Raw genomic sequence first — 23,041 nt, forward strand, 5'->3', positions numbered from 1 at the left:
TGACAACTTATAACGATTACTACTGACTTCTGCCAACCTTCGCTGGCCTCTGCTGACCGCTGCTGACCACTCCTGGAATTTCTGACAACGTATAACGATTACGACTGGCTACTGTTAGTCTCCCCCAGCCTCTGCTGACCGCTGCTGACCACCGTTTATATTTCTGACAACGTATAACGATTACTGCTGACTTCTGCCACCCTTCGCTGGCCTCTACTGGCCGCTGCTGATCTCTACATACCTCTACTGATTGCTAACTTGAATTAACAGGTAATGTCATAAAACTGTTTTACCAAGATACACCCTCTTTCATAAAGTACAAGATACGACTACATGTACTTCTGAATTTTCATACAGATCTCCGCTGGCCTCTGCTGACCGCTGCTGACCACCCCTGATGCTTCTGACAACGTACAACGATTACCACTGACTACTGTTAGTCTCTCCCAGCCTCTGCTGACCGCTGCTAACCACCGCTTATATTTCTGACAACGTATAACGATTACTACTGACTTCTGCCACCCTTCGCTGGCCTCTACTGACCGCTGCTGATCTCTACATGCCTCTACTGATTGCTAACTTGAATTAACAGGTAATGTCATAAAACTGTTTTACCAAGATACACCCTCTTTCATAAAATACAAGATACGACTACATGTACTTCTGAATTTTCATACAGATCTTCGCTGGCCTCTGCTGACCGCTGATGACCACCCCTGATGCTTCTGACAACGTACAACGATTACTACTGACTACTGTTAGTCTCTCCCAGCCTCTGCTGACCGCTGCTGACTACCGCTTATATTTCTGGCAACGTATAACGGTTACTACTGACTTCTGCCACCCTTCACTGGCCTCTACTGACCGCTGCTGATCGCTACATGCCTCTACTGATTGCTAACTTGAATTAACAGGTAATGTCATAAAACTGTTTTACCAAGATACACCCTCTTTCATAAAGTACAAGATACGACTACATGTACTTCTGAATTTTCATACAGATCTCCGCTGGTCTCTGCTGACCGCTGCTGACCACTCCTGTTACTTCTGACAACGTATAACGATTACGACTGGCTACTGTTAGCCTCTCCCAGCCTCTGCTGACCGCTGCTGACCACCGCTTATATTTCTGACAACGTATAACGATTACTACTGACTTCTGCCTGCCTCCGTTGGACTCTGCTGACCGCTACTGACCACTCCTGATACTTGTGACAACATATAACGATTACTACTGGTTACTGCCAGCCTCTGCTGACCTCTGCCAGCATCTCCCGACCTAAGCTGGCCTCTGCCAACATCTCCCGACGTCAGCTCACCATCGCTGACCACTGCTGACCGTTGCTGACAACTTGTGACATGATGTAATATAATATAATAAATTTTTTCTGTATCAAAGTTTTGTATAATGTAAATCTATGGCAATAAATGATATAATTTCAAAGAATGCTATGTGTTCTCATCATTTCTACCTTTCCTTTCCTCTCGAAACCATTCCCTTAGTTATAAGATACCTGCCATCTCTTCCTCTACCATCCCCTCCTGATAACAAAGTCTAAAATGGACATAAAACCGTCAGCACCTGACCTATGGTCGATTAGAGATACTTATTCATTCATTCAGTAAACGTCAGCTCCCATAGTAGCTGCCAGAGATAAAAATTTTCAAGTCTAAAATGGACCTGAAACCGTCAGCGCCATAGCTATGGTCGATAGGTAAACGGCAGCTCCGCGTATTAGCTGCCAGAGGCAAAAATTTTCAAAGTTCCGCAGAAAATATTTCGAATCTGCCGCCGCCTGGGCTTTCTCACAAGCGCTCGCTCGGGCCTTCGTTTCTATATATACACTCGTTAACCCAACTCTAAATGGGCCATTTCATGACATGCCTTCCTAGCAGCAACATCCTCCCAGCAGCAGCGGAGCCGGCAGGAGCTGGTCCTCCCCTGGAGGGGAGGGGGGTGGGAGTCCGGCCAGGTCTGGCTCTGGCGGTCTCCCACCCAGTGGGGGGGGGGGGGGGGGGGGGGGGGGTCGCTGCAAAATTTTCGGGATGTTCCTTCCCGAAAATTTTCTAAGTTCCACAGCTGGCAGGAGACAACAACAATGGCGGATGGCGACTACCAGGAGAGAGGAGAAGGGGCCAGCGACGATCTTCCAGAAAAATTTCAAAGTCCCGCGGCTGACAGGAGACAACAAACACTTGGCAGAAAAATTTCAAAGTCCCACGGCTGACAGGAGACAACAAACACTTGGCGGAAAAATTTCAAAGTCCCACAGCTAGCCAAAGTTCCCGGGAAAGATTTCACAGGGGGGGGGGCTCTTTAAAATTTTTGCCGAAAAATTCAGGCCGGAATTTTTGCCGCTGCCTGAAACTTCCGAGAAATTTCAGGGATTCCGAGAAGTTTCAGGGTTTCCGAGAAGTTTCAGGGATTCCGAGAAGTTTCAGGGATTCCGAGAATTCCCAGGAATTCTTAGAAATGACGTCATTTCCAGGAATTCGCAGAAATTTTCTGGCGGCGGGAGATTTGAAATCTTTCCGAAGAACTTAGAAAATTTTTAAAGATACGGAGTGTCGATCGAGTCTTATAACTAAAGGAATGATTTGGAGAGGGAAAGAACGGTAAAAAATGATGAGAACAGATAGAAATCTTTTAAATTATATCGTTTATTGACATAAATTTACATTATATAAAACTTTAATACATATAAACATATTATATTATATTACATCATGTCACACGTTGTCTGCAACGGTCAGCAGTGGTCAGCAATGGTCAGCTGACGTCGGAAGATGTTCGCAGAGGCCAGCTTAGGCCAGGAGATGCTGGCAGAGGTCAGCAGAGGCTGCCAGTAGCAAGTAGTAATCGTTATACGTTGTCACAAGTATCAGGAGTGGTCATCAGCGGTCAGCAGAGGCTGGGAGAGACTAACAGTAGCCAGTAGTAATCGTTGTACGTTGTCAGAAGCATCAGGGGTGGTCAACAGTAGTCAGCAGAGTCCAGCAGAGGCCAGCAGAGGCCAGTGGAGGCCAGCGGAGGCCAGCAGTGGGTAGCAGTGGCAAGCAATGACAAGCATAGGCCAGCAGGGGCAAGCAGTAGCATGTAGTAATTGTTATGCGTTGTCAGAAATATCAGCAGTGTTCAGCAGTGGTCAGCAGTGGCCAGCAGAGGCACGCAGAAACAAGCACACGCTGACAGAGGCCGGCAGGGGCAAGCAGTAACAAGTAATAATCCTTATACGTTGTCAGCAGTGGTCAGCAGGGGCCAGCAGAGGCTAACAGAAGCCAGTAGTAATTGTTATACGTTGTCAGAAGCATCAGGAGTGGTCAGCTGCGGTTAGCAGAGGTCGGCGGAGGCCTATAGAAAAATTCAAAAGTACATGTAGTCGTACCTTGTACATCGTACTTTTTAAATTATACTTCAGGTAAGAAGGGGTATAACTGGGTAAAACAGTTTTATGACATTACTTAATTTGCCATAAATCTGACTGGAAGGAATGGTTGACGGGAATAGGAGAATGAAATCACACTCTAATATAAATAATTATCGATAGATCGTATACAAGAGCACTTAAAGAGGAGGGGATAGGTTTCTAATCGACTTGACAAATTCGTGACAGAAAGTAAACGTTCGGTGTGTTCAAAGTATTTAATCGACTAGATGTGACTTTAGCCTTCGATATACAAGTTAGATTTTCAAATAGAGAGGTAATAGCTGGTAAAATGTTCACTCGAACCCCTAGGCGTACGATGAGAGAAAAAGCACACAGCTAGCGTGACGTGATAGTAGAAGTGATTTATTATTACCTCGTCGTATTCGTTGTACATGATATAATAAACCTATCGTAATCGCAAAGTATCAATGTATCGTACAATCTCATCCCGTCCGACGAAACAATTTTTTAGAATCCGCGATTCGGATCCAAGGGCGTTTTACAAACCCGATCGTAAAGTTACCCTGAACAGGCGTACTCCCACGTGGAGCAAAAGTATTTTCGTAAACAAACTTGTGCAGACAAAGAATCGTTATTCAACGGCGTATTCTCCACAATGGACAGAAACCAATCACACCTCACGTATCGAGTCACGCAGTCACGCGGTCCACGCCGCGACCAATCGCACACGAATACGTGTATCGTTTTTCGTCGCGATACACGTGGGATCACAGTAAAATCGCGAAAATTTTTTTGTTTCTTTTCTGTTTTTTTTTTTTTTTTTTTTATTCTTATTACTCGTCGCCGCCTTATAGTTAAGATCATCTTGTTCCACATTTTTTTTGTTTCAGCGAGTACGAAGGGACGTATTGTAAGTATACGCCGTCCGGGTCCTTAAAAATCTACGTTACCGATCGCGCCTGCGCAATCGTCCTAGCTATTGTCTGTATGCAACAAGCGTATATTGACTATACGTTTTTTTATTTGATATTTTCGTTAAGTTTTTTTTATTTATTTGTACTACAATGCCAATTCACGCTACTCGTCCTCGTTCTAAAAACTTCTACGGGCACCTAAGAAAGATTTGATTAAGCTTTCCCCGCGTATTCCGACGAATATTCCTCTCCCTATCCCCAAAATATTCGGAGATCCATCCAACTTAACAACGAATAGAATATAAATTCAAAATTTAAACAGCGATCCTGTCGATTCACTTTGCAAACGTTTTTGTAATCATTATTGTGCGACATCTGAATTCTGAAGAGAAAGAGAAAGAACAAGTTCGATCGCGCTTCTCCGAGCGGAGCAAAACGAAAAACCTCGTCGCCATTTAAGTTTCAAAGTCATAATTCATCCGTTTACGCACACGACACGGACAATCCAGGCAAGGATATGTAATTATCAAACGTGTGAATTGTAATTGATAAAAGACTTGGAGATTACGTTACAGTAGCCTCTACCGTCGAGTTCCGGTCTCGCCTAAATTTATTTCAAAGAGCAGCATTTTCAAAGAAGTGTCTATCGAGAAGTATTCGCGAACGCGTTCGCTTCGTCCTTGTGATATAATACGGCAATCGTTCGAATATCACAGTTTATCGAGTATATATGATATGTAGTCAGCGATTCGATCGATAAGTCGTTCGATAGTAATAAAAATTGTCTCGCGGTGTGTCTATTTACATGCAAATGTTCGTTCCGTTTCTCGTTGGTCGAGCGGACGCGATATATAATAACGTTTCGCTGAACGTCGGATGAAATATATGTAAAGTCGAAAAATACAAACTGGCCAGAGGCGTAACTAGACGGGTGTGCAGCCCGTAAGCGTACAAGATTCTCGTTGAGATTTCCCTAAAGCGTATACGAAGCTGCCTCCGTTACGATTTCGTTTCTTCGACAGAGATCACAGCTGGGTCTCCGATTCATCGACCAGGGCACTCGTTTCGCGAGATTTGCTAGATTCGTACGACAACGTCGACCAGACTTACCGGCAACCGGGACAAAATGGCCGACAAAACGTAGAAGAATATGTCCAACGACTTGACATCGACGTTTGAATAATGTCGTTTGTGATACAATTTATTATTAGTAGTAGAATCTGTTTGTAACACAATTTACTCAAGTATCAGTTTTAAAACAAGCGACATTATTCGTATTTATCTTTGGTATAAGTATTTAGTTCGATGGCCTTTACAATATCTAGCGAAGTGCAGGATTACATGACGAATTTTATGCTTCAAGTTTTATCAAAGTCGTATGGAAATGGACGTGGAAAAATATGTTTATTTAACGTAAGAATGAATCTAACCTTAATTCAGATAGTTTTAGATACGGATCTTTAATTAGAAGATAATATTGCATTAATTTTTTTTATGCTTTTTCAGGACTTAATTGACTACATATTATTCTAGGAGGCATCAATATGTTACGATCGAAAAGATTTGGGAAAAGTATGTAAAGCGCCTGGTACTACTTGGTACGTGCGAATAATACACGGTACGAAATAAAAATAACTTGCAGTGCATCGTGGTTCCTACACTCTTCTTCTATTTCATTACTGTCAGCCATTTTGCCTCGGTGTCTGGCGACTCCGCCGATAAAGATGCAAGCGGCGTGTTATGACACGCGAACCTCGTGGCGCCGCGATGGTGGCGCGACGGTGATGTAAGAAAATAAGTGACTTTATAAAACCGGAAACGAGAAGATCGTATCGCACTGATTGGCGGGCTACCGGTGTCGCGGGCAGGCTTTACGATTGCACGAAACGAGCCTTCGAACGATTCTGCCTCGTCTCGCCTGGAGATCGCTATGTAGTACATTGTTGGGCAGCCTTTATTTCCGCACGACGGACATTAACTTTAAATTCGTTCGTAACCTAACTTTTACTCGATGCTTCGCTGGCTTACAGCCCGCGAATGAATTCTTATTTACGACTGAAACGTAAACGAAAGCTAGCCAACGAATTTAAAAGTTTTATTCGTCGTTCGAAAATTAAATTTCCCCAACTTCCCTTATGCGACAACTTTTGTTTCCATGAGACGACCAAGTGGATCAAAACGAAACAACGTGACTGTAACAGAACCGCTTTTATATAAATAGCAACGAACCATTTCTAAATTCTATGTACATCGTATTAACAAAAAGAGAAGGTATAAAATAAACACATTTTTGTCCATCCAAGGACATATTCTCTGTTCACATTCGATATCGTCTCATAGAACGTGCTATATCTTATCGACTAGAGCAGGATTTCCCAAAGTACTCACAACGAATGACAAATCAAGCGAGTCAAAAGCACAGTGTGGCACATGATCGAAAAAGTTTGGGAATCCCTGGACTAGAGTGTCGGAGACTACGTTAGTCAACAACCCGTGCTGGCGCTGCGCGCGCATCGCGAACGGTCCTTTGGCGCGCAATTCGAAATTCGTTCTCCGGCCACGAATCTCACAGGGTTGCCCTGCCTAATTGCATCCTGGCGTCGTTGGCGCGTCGTCGACGTTTCTTGACGAATCAGAAACACACCGAGGGCCTGTAGAGACCTGTGTATCCGCAAAGTCGGGCGCGCAACGCTGGCAACAGTATCGCTGCCGCGGAAAGATTGTCTTGCAGCTGCGAGCACTCGCAGATCAGTAGGTACATCTTGTCGCCCTGTGACATGGATTTGTGCAGCGTGATGCGTCTCAGGCCCACCGACTTCGGTAAATATCGGTACATCATACGGGCGCCTGCAACAAATCAAATTTCCATGTTGTAGTTTCAGGTTATGTATCTTACAAAGAGACTTTAGGGTAGTGGAAATCGCTTTTAAAACGGAAGCATATTAAGGTTTTTTGATACTAGGTATGTAGTATAACCTACTACCGTTTCAAAAGCGATTTCTACTATCGTAAGGTCCCTTCGTTAACATATTGCTCTCTCCATCTTGACGCTCCTCGCCCCATATCAATATCTCGTAAACGGTTCAAGTCATACAAAAGTTCAACGAGAGATATTTACATAAATTTTTGGGGATCCTCTCGATTAGATGAAAAAGAAAGGATAGGGAGAGCGTTGGTCGAGGATCGTATAGTATATGCAGACGGAAGGTCGGTCGAGTGCTTGCGAGGGGAACAGTCCCTCTGGCGGCGACTATGGAAAGCGATGGACGCCACAACTTTAAGTCAGCTACAAGGGGCCACTACTTATTTTTTATTCTTGACCATCCCGAGTCACAAAGGTCGACTTATTGTTAGTTTCCCAGTCAGTAGAGGTAAATTGCAATCAAAACGATATCGTTGGAGTCTCATATTCAGAAATTCTCAAACAGCGGTCGATCTATAGATGAGAAAGCATTCTTCAAACTCCAAGTTGGGACAGTGTCGTTAGAGATAGAGAAATAGTTACCGGTCCAGTAGAGCCAGTTCTGTTCGAACTTGAGGCCGTCGTCGCCCTCGAACACTTTAAAAATCGAGACAATGTAGCCAGTGGACGGAATCGGTGGTCTTACACCAGGTGGCTCCAATGGCGGTCTCGCGATGGTCGCCACCTCGTTGAACAGGTCCAGCGTGTGGCTGGCCGCATATCGCAGATCGCGTGGATCGAACTTCCTCAGAGCGGCGCATTGAACCTCGTTATAAAAGTCCACGGGATCCGTGTTCTGTTTGTTGATTAGGTAGTAGGTGATGAACGGAAAATCCGCTGAAAATATTCGAATATCGTATCGGATTAACGACAAGAAACAATGAAAGACATCTCGTTAAGGGATGACGAAGCGTCCAATTTAGCTTCGCGTCCGCCGAGATCCCTGTCCGCGGTTTCGACAACCGACGAGGCGCGTTGGATCGCGTTACGAACGAGGCGTGGTCGGTTCTAATCTATTACAAGGCGACGTCGAATTACCATTTTTCTCCATGTTCGTGAGCAGAATGCTCTGGGAGGCGGAGGGTGCTATTTCGGCGACCAACTCGGCCGCAGTGTCCCGTTGCAGAACCAACGGACGGGAAACGGGAGTCTCGATTAAAGGATCCAGCGGCTCCAGGGGCGTCATGAAATGCGCCAGAACACATTGCTTCGGGTCTTCGACCTCCAGGACTGACAGCGGGCTGCCTGGTCTCTTTTTATCCGCGATCGGGGCGTGCTGGAACGAGTTGGAATAAAGCTGTGATTGGAAAAAGACAAATTAATTCACTCCTCCGTTTGACTGCCAGCCTTGGCTATTATCGTTCATTCATCAGGACAGTCCAATAATTCCTACTCTTTCGTCGTAAAAGTCAAAGGGCTGGCTATATACTCGAGGCATTAGGGCTATGCAAAAGAATTCTTTATTAATCTCGCTCCAAGAACTTATTTTAAACCACTGTGACGAATTGAATAAATTGAAACTTTTTTTTTATCTTGTTTTAATGTTTAGGGGGTTTAAGAATGACTACCTAGAATATTAAAGTAGAATTCGCAAAAATGAACGTGAATGAAGAGTGTTTGTATCAAGGGGATGAAACTTTTTCAAACTGGGCGATTCGATAACTCAGTCAATTTTCATTCGATTTACTTAAAATTTTGTATAGCGATTCCTAATACTATTCTCTTTAGTTGCGCCTACGGAATTTTTGATCGAATAATTAGTTTCGACGTGGTGTTAAAAGAAATATAAACTTTTTCACAGGTTTTCGACATCTTTTCTTCAAAATTCCACCATTTTATAATAAATTATTATTTGTATCAATCCCTACGTGAAATTGAAGCTACTGTTTTATAGTTTAAGAGAATTGCATGATTTCTTGTTTTAGAATTTGCAGTGAAAAATTACACGTCTGCTCGTTTCCAACAAATTTTTTGGTGGCCTCTCACGCCGCATCCTATTATGTCTATAATAATTGATATTTTTATACGAAATTTTTACAGGAAGTAGTTCAAGAAATGTACTTCCGAAAACATTAAACATTTAACAGAAAAAGTTTCAAAGTTACCCCCAAAAAATTCCTGAAGATTGCTTTTATTCTCAGCCGTCACAATGGTTTCCCCCCTTAATAGAAACGACTACTGCGATGCAATTTTCTTGGTAATTTCCTTTCCACCGACGCATCGTGTTATTTCCCGTCAAAAAACCACAAAAACCGTTTAAAGAACTTCCTTGTACGTCCAACAGTTTTAAAGATCGGGAGATTGAAACTTTAGAGGGTAGCAATACTTATTCGCTCTACGAACTTGCGAAAGTCAAAATGGAGGACGTTTCGTGGATGTTCCTTGACAGTTAACTCTTATAAGGGAGGAAATGTGTCAACCGTGACTAGTCACTCGTTACAAGTTTCTTTCCAAGTTCTATATATTTAATTTAGCGAAATTAATTGGTTTTCTATTTTTGTAATAGAAAAACGATGCGATTCTTTTCAATAAAACTGAATTTTAATTTCATCCAAAGGCCCTCCCTCCGGCAAGGTTGCATGGACAGATCTGATAGAATGAAATAATAGGGGGAAAAAGATATTTTTACTCATTAGTCGCGGTAAATGCGTTATTTCCGTTACGTTAGTACGTCACTCGTTGGACATGCGTTTGTTGTTCTTCGCCTCGGTGGCCACACTTTTGTCTATTTTTAAGCGTCTGAGACCGTCCAGCAAGGTCACCGCTGGTCTCGGTTAATCGCGATTCTAAGGCCAATAACTCGAGCATTCTGGTTTCAGCAGGTGTATTCTCGATTAACGTAGTTTTATGCAGATCATTCTCCGTGCGCTGGAAAATTCTGTCCAACGAACAGGGTGAGTTGCCAAAATCGTAGCGCTTCGAACGCTTCGTTTTGTACCGGGTGACTCTAGTCACTGGGCCGGAAAAAAATTTTGTGTGATTTCGTGAACCTTATTATTCTATAATACTTATACAGGGTGTTCGTCCACGCCTGGGAAAAATTTTAATGGGAGATTCTAGAGGCCAAAATAAGACGAAAAACCAAGAATATCAATTTCGTGACTGAGGCTTCGTTAAAAAGTTATTAAAAAATTTCAAATTATTCTGTAAAAATTGTTTTCGGTTGCGGGGATCAATTACAATCATTTTTTATTAATACACGTATCCCCGAAATCTTACTCACTTTCGAGAAAAAAATTCATTACTGAACATATAATGTCTGAGCATAACTGTCTGGTTACCCTGAAAAAAAAAAATTTTTAATCATTCTGAAAAAATTATTTTTGCTTCTGGAGGTCAATTACAATCATTTTTGGTGAATAGACATACCCCCAAAATCCTATTCACTTTCGAGAAAAAAATTCGAGAAGGTGTGAAATTTTTCGGCGAAATAAAAAAATTTCAAATCATTCTAGAAAAATTATTTTTGGTTGCAGGGATCAATTACAATCACTTTTGATCATTACACATACCCCCGAAATCCTACGCATTTTCGAGAAAAAAATTCCTTACTGAAAATCTAATATCTGGTCAGAAATATCTGCCCGAATTTTCATGTAAATCTTTAAAACGTCATAACTCCTGAACGGATTGGACGATTTTAATGTTTAAAAAACCAAATTACGCGTATTTTAGTGAAGAATATGTACAAATAGCAAAAATATCCGAAAAGTTGATTCTTGACCTCGCAAAACGAGAAAAACCCCATAAAAATGGACCAATTTTCAAACAGTCATAACTCCTACAATAGTGAATATATTTCAGTGAAACTTTTTTCTGAAGTAGAGCTCATGGGTACCTACAAAAAAGTATTAGACAACTTTTCTGTAGGGCGTCAAACAAACTTACTAGAAATCAAAAACGAATTTTTAAGAAAAATCGACAGGGGGTAGGTGCCTAAATTGTTCGACGAAATTGAAAAATTTCAAATCATTCTGGAAAAATTATTTTCGGTTGCGGGGGTCAATTACAATCATTTTTGGTGAATACACATACCCTCGAAATCCTACGCAATTTCGAGAAAAAAATTTCTTAACGAAAATCTAATTTGAGGCCAGAAATGGTTCCCCGAAATTTCATGCAAATATTTAAAACGTCATAACTCCTGAATGGATTGGACGATTTTAATGTTTAAAAAAGCAAACTACGCGTATTTTGATGAAGAATATGTACAAATCGCAAAAATATCCGAAAAGTTGATTCTTGACCCCGCAAAACGAGAAAAACCCCATAAAAATGGTCCAATTTTCAAACAGCCATAACTCCTACAATTGTGAATATATTTCAATGAAACTTTTTTCTGAAGTAGAGCTCATGGGTACCTACAAAAAAGTATTAGACAACTTTTCTGTAAGGCGTCAAACAAAATTACTAAAAATCAAAAACGAATTTTTAAGAAAAATCGACAAGGGGGTAGGTGCTGAAATTTTTCGGCAAAAAACAATTTTTTCAAATCGATCTAAAAAAATTATTTTCGGTTGCGGGGGTCAATTATAATCATTTTTGGTCAATAGATATACCCCCGAAATCCTATTCAGTTTCGAGAAAAAAATTCCTAACCGAAAATCTAATTTCTGGCCAGAAATATCTGCCCGAATTTTCATGTAAATCTTTAAAACGTCATAACTCCTGAACGGATTGGACAATTTTAATGTTTAAAAAACCAAATTACGCGTATTTTAGTGAAGAATATGTACAAATAGCAAAAATATCCGAAAAGTTGATCCTTGACCCCGTAAAGTTAAAAAAAACCCATAAAAATGGCCCAATCTTCAAACAGCCATAACTCCTGCAATTGTGAATATATTTCAATGAAACTTTTTTCTGAAGTAGAGCTCATGGGTACCTACAAAAAAGTGTTAGACAACTTTTCTGTAGGGCGTCAAATAAAACTATAAAAAATGAAAAACTAATTTTTAAGAAAAATCGACAGGGGGTAGGTGCCTAAATTTTTCGACGAAAAAAAAAAATTTCAAATCGTTCTGAAAAAATTATTTTCGGTTGTAGGGGTTAATTACAACAATTTTTGATCAATAGACATACCCCCGAAATCCTGCGCATTCTTGAGAAAAAAATTCAGTACGAGCGGAACTTTAAACGTTAATAACTATTTAACAAAGCCTCCATCAACAAATTGGTATTCTTGATTTTCGTTCTATTTTAGCCTCTGGAATCTCATATTACAATTTTCCCCAGGGGTGGCCGAACACCCTGTATAATAGCATAAAATCAATATTATAGAAGATACGTCAGATTTTCTTGGATAGAAAAGTATATTAAAATTAAAGAATATTATAAAATTAAAAACTAAAATGTATTCGTGCAGTTTTGTTTCGATAAATAATTAAATATAAAGGATTAGGATGAACTTTTAAAAAGGACTGAACAACCGAACAATGAAAAAGTATCGAGAACAGTGTAAGGAACTGTTTAGAATGCAATCGGAGTTCGAGCACTTGCAATATTAAAGATAAAATGAAGTATCTCATAAAATATTGAGTTTTTGCTTACCAGTAATGACCCAAGGAATCGATTTATGCGAAGAAAACGAGGTGCCTTCGTTTGAAGAGAAAAATTCAATTGCACTTGGGAAAGGTCAGATTATAGAATAATAGTGATTATTTAACAACACAACATTTTATTATAATATCCTAGCCCAATTTATAGACACTTCTTACTAGATACTAATTCATTCTCAAATTAACATTCAAGCAAACACAAAACTTTTTAGTAAATTATTTTCGAAATTCTAGTGTCAAGCCTCGTGCAATTACGCATATTGAAATTAATATCGAACGAGTTCTTTTAAAATAATCTGATTTTTACGAACGTGGCAGCACTAAATTAATTTTACTTTAAAAAGTATTTAAGATCTTTGAGGGCCTTTACAAAATTTTCAAGACATGCAACGACAAAGGTCTTTTGCAAAGGGTTACGAGACTCTTTGAGTTCTTATACACGATTCAAGATGTCTTCGAACGCTTAAACAATAGTTAAGTAGAAGCTTAAATGCAAATTAGTGTGAAATAAGTTAGACGTACCGGAACACCTGCTGGCAAAAAGCGTTCGAGAGACGCAAGGGGGATGATAAAACAGTCTCGGTCCAACGTAGCCAAAGAGATTGGTTCCCCACGGGGTGGACTGTTCCCGGAAACCACGAGTGGCGTGTACGCGCCGGATGTCCGGTTGCCGCTGAAGGAAACCTATGAGCACCGTTTAAATCAATTAATTCCCACGAATTCGCAATAGATTTTCGACAAAATGTTATTTACTGCTTAGAACGATAAAATCATGTAAATTATACAGGTGGAAATAATTGTACGAAAGAATTTCTTAGTTCTTCTCAAAGTTGCACAGCTTTAAGAGACATATACAGCCCTGGAAAGACTTTTATCTTAGATACTTTCTTATACGAGATGTCGAGGTCCTCGAAATTTGTTTAAATAGAATCCTATATATTTTTTCTTTCGTTCCAATAGAACACACGAAAACAAATTCAACGATCTTCTAAACCATCAATAGATCATTCCACGCATTACAATTTGAGGAACATTTTTACACAGCAATTAATAAGTTTTAGGCGATGTGTATCGAATGTAGTGGCTGAGATAATTATAGGTTCGCTATTCTCTATCAATATTCTTGTTGCACCACTTAGTTGAGTTGGAACAGCCTAAACGTTAAAACGCAAATTCTTCAAAAATTTGTAATAAGATCATAATATTAATAGAACGAAATAATTGTAGGTTCAAGATATTCTTTGCAAAGAATGATGTAAATTCTGGAGTTTTTTTCTCGAAGTCAATGTAGAACTATAATTCTTAAATACTTTGTATTCAATTTTATATTAAATTGAACCTTCATAGCATAATGAACTGCGGAAAACATTCAACTGATTTTGAAAAAGGTCAAGTTATTTTTTTAAAGGATATGAGTCTATCAAACTGAAAAATTATGAATAATTTCGTGAAATTAGGCGACAAATATGGCAGTAAAGAGTCTACGAGTTCTTCAGGAAGACTTTCTAGGAGAGATCGAGGAGAAATCTTTCAAGAAACTCGAAAAAATAAACTCAATGCAAGTCAAATAAAAACTAAATTAGGCTTGAAAGTAAATACTCGACGTGTTCGACAGGTTTTAAACTCAAGTGGAACTATTTGTTATGAAAAACGAGAGAAAAAGCCTCCCTTAAGAAAACTTCGTAAAGTGGAAGTGGGTTTAAAAATGGAGAACAGTGATTTTCTCCGATGAAAAAAAGTTTAACTTGGAAACAAAAATGAGTACAGTGGAAAATAAAACTCCAATAATTTAAAAATAATTTTTAAAAAATATCACGAAATATTAGACTTGGTGTTAGATGAATATGGCGACGACATTTGAGGACAAAATTTTATTTTTCAACACGATAATTCTACAATTCATCATGCGAAGTTCATTAAAGAGTGGTTTCAAAGAATAAGTATCGAAGTTTCATTTTGGCTTTCAAGGAGCCCAATTGAAAATCTTTGGGGAATCGTAGCTGGAAAGATTTATGCCAATGGAAAACAGTTTTCGAACGCGAATGAGCTGAAAAATGGCATTCGACAAGCTGATTTATTAAAACGATATTTCAAGTGATACAAAATAAGGGAGGATCTACTAAATATTAAGTTCTGTTTGTTTTTGTGCATTGGCGTTATTCATTCGTTACCTTCTCAAATATTGTCCATTATTTATTGAAAATATGTAGAGTGAACCTAGATTTATTTCATAGAGAAATATCAGTTATTTATAACACAAAGTTTGTTATTAATATCAATAGGAATTTATACGTCAAACTAAACTACTATTGTATATTGTTATTTATCTCAAAAATGTACAATTATAATAAATAAAATACAAAATGTTAAATAAAATGCAGCTTTATGATATAAAATTACAGTAAATCTGATACAGAGTGTTCGTGTTAAATTTGACCACCATTTTTCTCGTAAACGTTAAGTATATGAAAAGCCCGAAAGAGGAAAAAGTTTTAATATATTTTATGCACAACAAGATGAATGATACTAATTTTTTATACGTGCAATATTTTTCGAGAAACAAACGAAACCTTCAATTTTTTAAATTGAATGATGTACATTCTTTTACTCAGCATGAAAGCAGTTATCAAGACAAATTCAAATATGCCTAACCCTGTATAAGGTATATGTAATTATGTAAATGTTTTTTAAATATCTGCCCGCCACTGTATATTCAAACATCCCTCCCACGAGTCTGATGTCATTATTCGCATGACTTGCAAGCTTGTCTCGGCGTTTCCCTCCCTGTCGTGGCCGTATTCTCAAGAATACCCATCGTGCCAGCGATCCTCCGCTAACGAAGCATCCGCTATTCAATTATCCAAACCTCGTGGTCCTGCACCGGGCGGCCATTAATCCGTTCGAACGACGAGCCGTTTCGTGCCCGATCACGTATACATTCTCCCGATGCACTCGTTTACTGTCGATCGTAAACAGGACGTCCGTTGCCCCGTGTTTACCACAGTTTCCTTCTAGGCCCGGTTCCGTTGCATTTTTAACGCCCGCGTCCGCCGAATTGCTCCTCGGAGTAACAAGTGAATTTCGAAGTCGATAGCGTCGTCCCAGGATGTAGGTTAACGCGATTCCTTTCGTTGTTCGTTGCGGTGCACGAAGTACCCGGAGACCAGCCGTGATTTATGGCGACACGCGAACGCCTCTGACTGTTCCTGACATTTTGGGACAGTTTGCACGACAGGGCGTGACATTCTCGACGTTGGAGACTTTTGGGTGGCGACGAAGACTGCGGAGGCTCGATAGTTCGTAACCGAGGCACGAAGGACACTTGAAATTATCAATCAGTTCCGATACAACGGTTATTTTTTTAAACAATTGCACAGAAATCACGAGTTGTTCGCTCATCTACCTCCTATTTGTAAAATGACGTTAAGCGAGTAAAAGATTGTTAAAACTTTTATATTTTATCTGTTAAGTAGTAAATGCTGCTACAGACTTTTGAAATAGAAAAACATACAATTTATAAGTTACAAATTTTACTCTTCAATTTCTACTTATAAAAGTTTACAGGCTCGTTCAAGCCCTGATCGTAACCTTGGACACCTTACGTTGCAACCGCCATTTTCATTGCACGAATGCTCCCTCGAAGCATTAGAATAATTTATCGTAGATCTCAGAACGAGATGAAATACTCGAATAGATCAATTTTTATTAGGACACGTATAGGGTATCTTTTAATTGATCACAGTGAAGTGTCTTTAACGAGAAATATCTTGGTACAAATAGTTTTTCAAAGATCGATTCGTGTAAAATTTAGAAGTCATAAGAGACTCCCGAGTGTTTCATTTTGCACGAAATGTTCTAATGCGTCTTTCGCTGAGAGGACTCGCGTAATTTCCATTCCATTTTCCTGTCCTCTTTTCATATCGTCCCAAAGGATGTTTTCTCGTCTCCGGTTTCACGTTTGGCGAACAGAAACGACAACGTTCCGGATATATTTACATTCGGCGGGAAACCGAGTAAAGTCAACTGCGAAATACAAAACCAGCGGCTCCCGAAGACGCTGCGAATGTCCGACTGACAGATGGGGGGTCGCTTCACGTTCCACGAAAGTGGATTTCCGTCCGACAATTTTTTTAATTTGCTCGAGTGCTGACCCCGTAAAACTTTAACGATGTTGCTTCCGCAGCGATATATTATTCCGCGTCGATGCAGCCGAGCATGGCGCGTTTTTTCGAGTGGAAATAAAGTATAGAGTTCAGGATTCGCGGTATCCGATTAACAGTGGACGAAGGTTAATTTTTGCTCCGCCATTCTGCCTGCCACGAGACCGTTCGTAAATTGTTTTTAAGTGGAGAATTTTTTTATTGGGCTTTATGAAGCTCTTTTCCTCCATCGAACAGGGCGGTGGTCTAAGAAAAGGGCTCCACCTTTAAGTCTCGCATAAATATACCATGCAGACACGAGTCTACACACAATTTGTAAAAATAGCTTGAATTTCGAATGAACTTTTGTAATATAGTATCTACTGTGCACTTACTTTTGTAATTTATCCTAACGATATGGGTATTTAATTTTTTCTTTCTCGAAATCTTCTCTGACTGCCCTTAAAATTTAGGGCAAAGGTAGGAGACTTTAATTGATAAAATACAATTGAAATTATTAGAATTAGAATACTGCAATGATAATGTTTTTTCTTCCTTGAAATCTTTTCAAAAACTACCCCTTAAAATTTGGGTCAAAGGTATGAGATTTTAATCGACGAAATATAATGGAAATTATTAAACTTAGAATATTCCAAATTTCGTTAGAAATATTATATTATTTAATATGACTGTTATTTTGGACGATATTAAAATAAAACACGTTCTATGCACAGTAGAAGAGGCCATTTTATTCCTCTTGAACACTACTGAGGGGTAAATCCTGAGGATAAAATAGAAATAAGCGTCACATAAACAATCATTGCATGGTCACTCGCGTTCAATTCGTTCCAATATCGGAAGACAGTTTGTATCCACTTCTCGGAACAACTATAACCCCAGCAACCAACATGGCTGAACCAATGTCCAATGACAGTGGCCTTCAAACTTTCCAACCTACGCTTGTGTTATTAGTATTAATGACAATTGTTAAGAAATTTATAAGTCGACACCTCCATTCGTGCTATTACAAAACCACTAAGAACATTCTGATTCCACTACGATAGTATTAAAACAAAGAAAACGCATTATTAAATAAGAAATATAATGTATACAAATATTTATATGGAAAAGAAAAGTTGATATAAATAATTAGAAAAATCGTACGTGTTATAATAGATCAACCTAACCTCAATCTGTACATCAGAGAATCGTAAGGTGGAAGTTAGGTGCGATTGTAGGTCAGGGCTGCATTGTCAAAATCATAGCACGTGAAATAATTTTTAAAGAAGAATTAAATTAAAAATTAAATAATACATAAAATTATATTGTTAATTTCAGACATTACATATAATAAAGCATTATTTTTTCAATTTGACACAGTTGATCCCTGTTTGGTGTCGGTTCTTAGTAAATTTCTGTTGAATTCTATAAACATCGAAAACCATACCATTTCAAGAAAAGAACGCCATTTCGAAAGATCGTAAAATCATCGAGGAGCATCTAAATTAATTAATAAATTAATTTTATTTTGAAAATTGCTACTTGTAAACTATAATATTTAAGATCTTTGAGGGCTCCGTAAACTTTACAAAATTTCCAAAACATTTAACGACAAAGGTCTTTTGTAAAGCGTTTTGACGCCATTTTGAGAGATCGTGAAATCATCGAGAAGCATCGTAGACTCGTCGACGGAGTATTCGTGCCTCGTAGTTGGATTTTTCGTGTCGGAATGGCGATGTACCAGGAGTCCTGCTGGTCCTCAGACAACGAGTCAGCGCAACGATCTAGCCAGGAATTCGGGATCAATCGGTGGTCCGGAATGGGCACAATGAGCGGCGGATATCGAGCATAGTCCGGCCGGCTCCCAGAAAATTTATGGCACGTCGCGAGATCCGCCTTGGCGTGCAATAAGATAGCGAGTTTGCGTGCCGCGGCGTAGGTGTAACTTCGTGCGGCCGGTTCCGTGCACGGCCACTCGTTTCCGCCATAATTCCGTCCCGCGAAACTATCCCGTGTTCGAGGGCACTCGTCGTTCTCCCAGTACGTGCATCCTGGCCCAAGGCATCCACTTCCCCGCTGAAATATCGTCACGAGTGTCCGACTAGCCGTGTTTCAGGTAGCCAACCACTCGTCGATGACCAGTCTTGTTCGAGGGATGGGTTACAGCGTACAATTTGCACGATTACTCGGTCTTGTTCGGTCGACCATTGGAAAAAAAACTGTACTTCGAAACTCTTTCTACCCCTCGTTTCGTGACTTGGGCTTTTGTGGTCCTACATTCGTCGATCTAGGGTATTTCGTTTCTGGTCTCGCGTCAATGTACGATTTTTTTTACTATTCGATCTTCTCGTAAAAGAAGCATTTCATAATCATTTAATTAACATGATTTTAATAAAATTCTAATCCCCCTTACGTTTGTTATTTTATCCCTTAAGTACAAGTATTCTTCGACCAGACACATAATACATAATTTATTCAAAATTAAATATTCTCAGTCAAAATAATTAAGGGGGTCTTCTACTGTAATTTCTACTATTTCTCGTTGTAAAAATTTGTAAATATTACTGAAAGAGTAATAAATATATATGTAAAATATGCAAGAAGTTGTATAGTTTTTCTATAAAAAAATATTAAAGAGAACATAAAAAACGTGTTTTACAGTAGAAGACCCCCTTAAATAAAAATAAATTTTTCCTATATATTTAGTAATTTTTTACGAGTCGAAAAATATTTAATAATAATTGCTGTGTAAACTCAATAAACTCGACTTATTTTCGTTTTCCTTAAGTAGAAATTTATTGAGGGTAATATTGTTTGACGAAAAAAGCCCTAATGCAGTTAATATTCTTTACTATGACCTCATCGTTGCCATAATCACTTTTTAGCGTGCATTTTACAAAGATTGAAGATTCTCGTCGAGAGTCACGTTGAATGCTGTGTTTTCTGAGCCGGAGCACTTCTCCTTGATAAATTGAACGAGTTAAGTCGACGACACATCGAGATACACGATATTGTCTCACCGCAAACGAGTCACGAGTGACAACGCCTGGTTTGGATGTCGACTTTTAAGCTTTGTAACCAGCTCGGTGGCTGAGGTGGCTCCTGACTGATTAAATTCAACCCACATTCTACTAACTGGCAACACTTGAATCCTAATCTCTGGTTAGATACGAGAGAACGATTCTCGCGTGCAATCGGGTGCATCAAGATCGTTCGTCTCTTAGATCGACCCGACGCCATGATTGAAGATTAATTCTAGCCCTTTTGGGGTTGGCAAATAGGACCTGCGAACCATCCTGGAATCGCCAGAGGCTCTAAGCAGGTTCCTTCTCGACGTTACACGGGCCAAGTTTATGTTTGGAATTCCTTCCTTTCAAATGTCGAAGTCGAGAAGAATTATTTGACTGAATTTAATTTGACTCTGTTTTGAGCAACGATCTTTTCAAACATTTTTAAATCATCTTACAAAGAACTCCCAGTGAATTTTTATCATCAGTTTCGAAAGTTATTTTACGAAATAACATAACGTAAGTGTACTTAAAAAATGAAATAACCGTGAAGGAGGATAACCTGCTATGTTAAATAGTCTTTCGAACAACGTTGCCTCGAGTGTGCTCAATCTGCTCGAGACACACTTAAAAGATATCTAAAGTGACGCTTCGGAGTACAAAACCTAGTACTTGTATCTTCTATAACTTCAATTTCTTGAACGAAAGCATTTTATCGTTAAACGTGTAATGTAAAAGTCTGCAAGACTTTTCTACCAAAGACTGTCCTCACAAAATATCGCTATATTTGTTCAACGGAGTACATCTACAGTTAAGGGCGCACACAAATTGTCAGACTATTGGTCACACTTTCCACTGCTCTAATCCTCCGATGAAGACGAGAAATAAATCGACAAATTGAACATCTACGTTTAAACAGATAATATTATGTCATTCATAGATGTGGATTTTAAGTCTGAATAAATATTATTAGTACTTAAAGATATTCTCTGTTAAAAGGTATTCAAATGGCAGCGGTTAAAATTTGTTAGCATACCACGAGAGAACATCTATCCGGATGAAGCCTCCATTTTGAATAAAAAATCAACTCCGGGTTAAAATACAAATATTCTTGTCCTTTATAAATAATGTATATTCATATAGTACGGGCCACAGACTCCACGAACGTGTACATCCACTGCAATAAATTTTTCAAAAATCATGAATATTTAACGCGTTCACCCTGGTTAATCTAATCCATGATACCTCTCAGATCATTCTCGGTGCCTGTACTTTGTTGAGACCTTAAAAGATCAGTTCTGGGAGGAATTGTAAATTTTTCGAACAGAAAAATTATTTCAATAGGAGAAATTTTACTCAGTCTTTAACTCTCAAATAAAGATTAAGTAAATATAATTTAAATTAATTATTTGTAATGTGAATCTTTACTGTACAAACTCATTTGACAATTTAACCTGCACAGTGTTATTCTTAAATCTTTGACGTATCAATTAAAAAAAAAGACACTTGAATCCATGCAGAACAAATCAAAATATAAGCGATTGAAGATGCGGTGAGTCTCAGAGACCTAGTTGTGTCTCTACGTAAATATTCGAGCGTGTGTGCTTGAGGGTTAATAATACTAAATACTGCCCAAATTTCCTTTACCCCAGTGATCTTCCCAGCTCTATGAAGGTAGCTCACCTGTCTGGAGGCAGTCGGTGTCGGAGGTTCGGAAGGATCCTTCTGCAGCGTGGATTGGGTCTTCCTCCTCGCCTGGCTCGCAGCTCCTGACGCTTGCGCGGACCCGCTGCCCCCACCACCGCCCCACTTGATAACATGAGGCCCGGAGTTCCTTCTGGGGGGTGGTCCCAATCGCTCGGTCGGTTCATCGGGCGGGGATCCAAGGGCGCCGCCTGACGGTGGCGTAAGGAACAGGTGAGTCCTATACCCGTAGCCCTGGTGCTCGTGATCAGCCATCGACGGGAAGTAGCCGAATTCTCTGCTCCGTCTGATCGGTCCTCGCGCCCCTACGGCCGCCTGAGTGGCGCCACGCACGACGCCGAAACGTGGCCCCGAGTACCCCAAGGTACCCGACGTGTACGCGCCTCCTAGGGTCGTGCGACCCTCCAATCCGCCTCCACCTCCTCCACCACCACCGAAGCCCTTCTCGCCGCTGAAGTTCTTGCGGAACATAAGATTCATGACTGACAATGACGAACCGAACCACGTCCAAAATGTATCACCGTGTGTTTCGTGACACGGTGTCGAGTTTTGGTTTTTAAACAAGCAGCGGCGGCGGTGGTGGTGGTGCTCGACGATCACGAAAGCTTCCCTATGTGTGTGTTTGTGTCCAGTCCGCGACTATGTGTTTCCGTTTCTCGTTTTCGATTCGATCAGCAACTAATTCACCAGAGCGTTTCGTTTGGCGGGAGCCTACACCGAGTTTAGTTCACGATCGTACCGCGCGGTGGCGCCGTTCAGGCGTGCCAACCAAAGTCACTAGATACGTAAAGTACCGTCATCGTAGCTGCCACCTCGTAACGAATCGAGTTTGTGTATTCACGATATTTTATATTATAATTTCCGTACCGTGAGGGAGTTCCTAGTGCTACCCACCTTTCCCCCTTTAACGCGACCTAATTATGCGACTGGTATATAAGGTTACTAGAGCGATACGACGAAGTATCCTAAAATGTCAAAACATTTAACTTCGTCGTAACTACCCTATATCAACCCATAACGGACATTTTAGAGCACGAACGTTAAGAAAGCACAAGAAAACTAATGTATATTTAATAATCGCATTATTTCAATTTAATTGATCGTTATCTATGCATTGACAAAACTAATTTTTGTTCATTTGTAAAGAATTTCCAGTCTGACGAACGTTGTTATTGATTCCCAAGATTGAAGAAATATAAAAACTGCGTTAGCTTAGACGGTACTTTACGTACGTAGGGACTTTAAGTCTAACGAGTCAGAGCCGTCGTGCTCCGAACTGTTGCACTTACGATCGAAACCCTCGATCGCGTGTTTCGTGGGGAATAAGGTTCGTTTTCGGAGGAAAAATGGACGCTGCTAGGGGCATC

At 39.9% G+C, this 23,041-nt stretch overlaps 1 protein-coding gene across 9 annotated transcripts in view; it reads right to left on the reverse strand.

The window, feature by feature from the left end:
• Nucleotides 1–3,629: 3,629 nt before the first annotated feature.
• Nucleotides 3,630–23,041, reverse strand: part of LOC143349648 (uncharacterized) — a 67,760-nt gene continuing 48,348 nt past the window's right edge. For 3 of the 9 annotated variants that reach the window (XM_076781044.1, XM_076781042.1, XM_076781041.1), the window contains exons 3-7: nt 21,654–22,451; nt 13,346–13,507; nt 8,304–8,562; nt 7,809–8,102; nt 3,630–7,150 (exon numbers count right to left, since the gene is read on the reverse strand). In XM_076781044.1, coding sequence (XP_076637159.1) covers nt 6,936–7,150; nt 7,809–8,102; nt 8,304–8,562; nt 13,346–13,507; nt 21,654–22,154 — 1,431 coding nt within the window. In that variant the 5' untranslated portion in view covers nt 22,155–22,451 and the 3' untranslated portion in view covers nt 3,630–6,935. The remainder of the gene's footprint in view (nt 7,151–7,808; nt 8,103–8,303; nt 8,563–13,345; nt 13,508–21,653; nt 22,452–23,041) is intronic. The other 6 variants (XM_076781048.1, XM_076781049.1, XM_076781046.1 and 3 more) reach the window with 5 other exon arrangements.

Source organism: Colletes latitarsis, chromosome 14 (assembly GCF_051014445.1).
Source record: "Colletes latitarsis isolate SP2378_abdomen chromosome 14, iyColLati1, whole genome shotgun sequence".
NCBI lineage: Eukaryota > Metazoa > Arthropoda > Insecta > Hymenoptera > Colletidae > Colletes > Colletes latitarsis.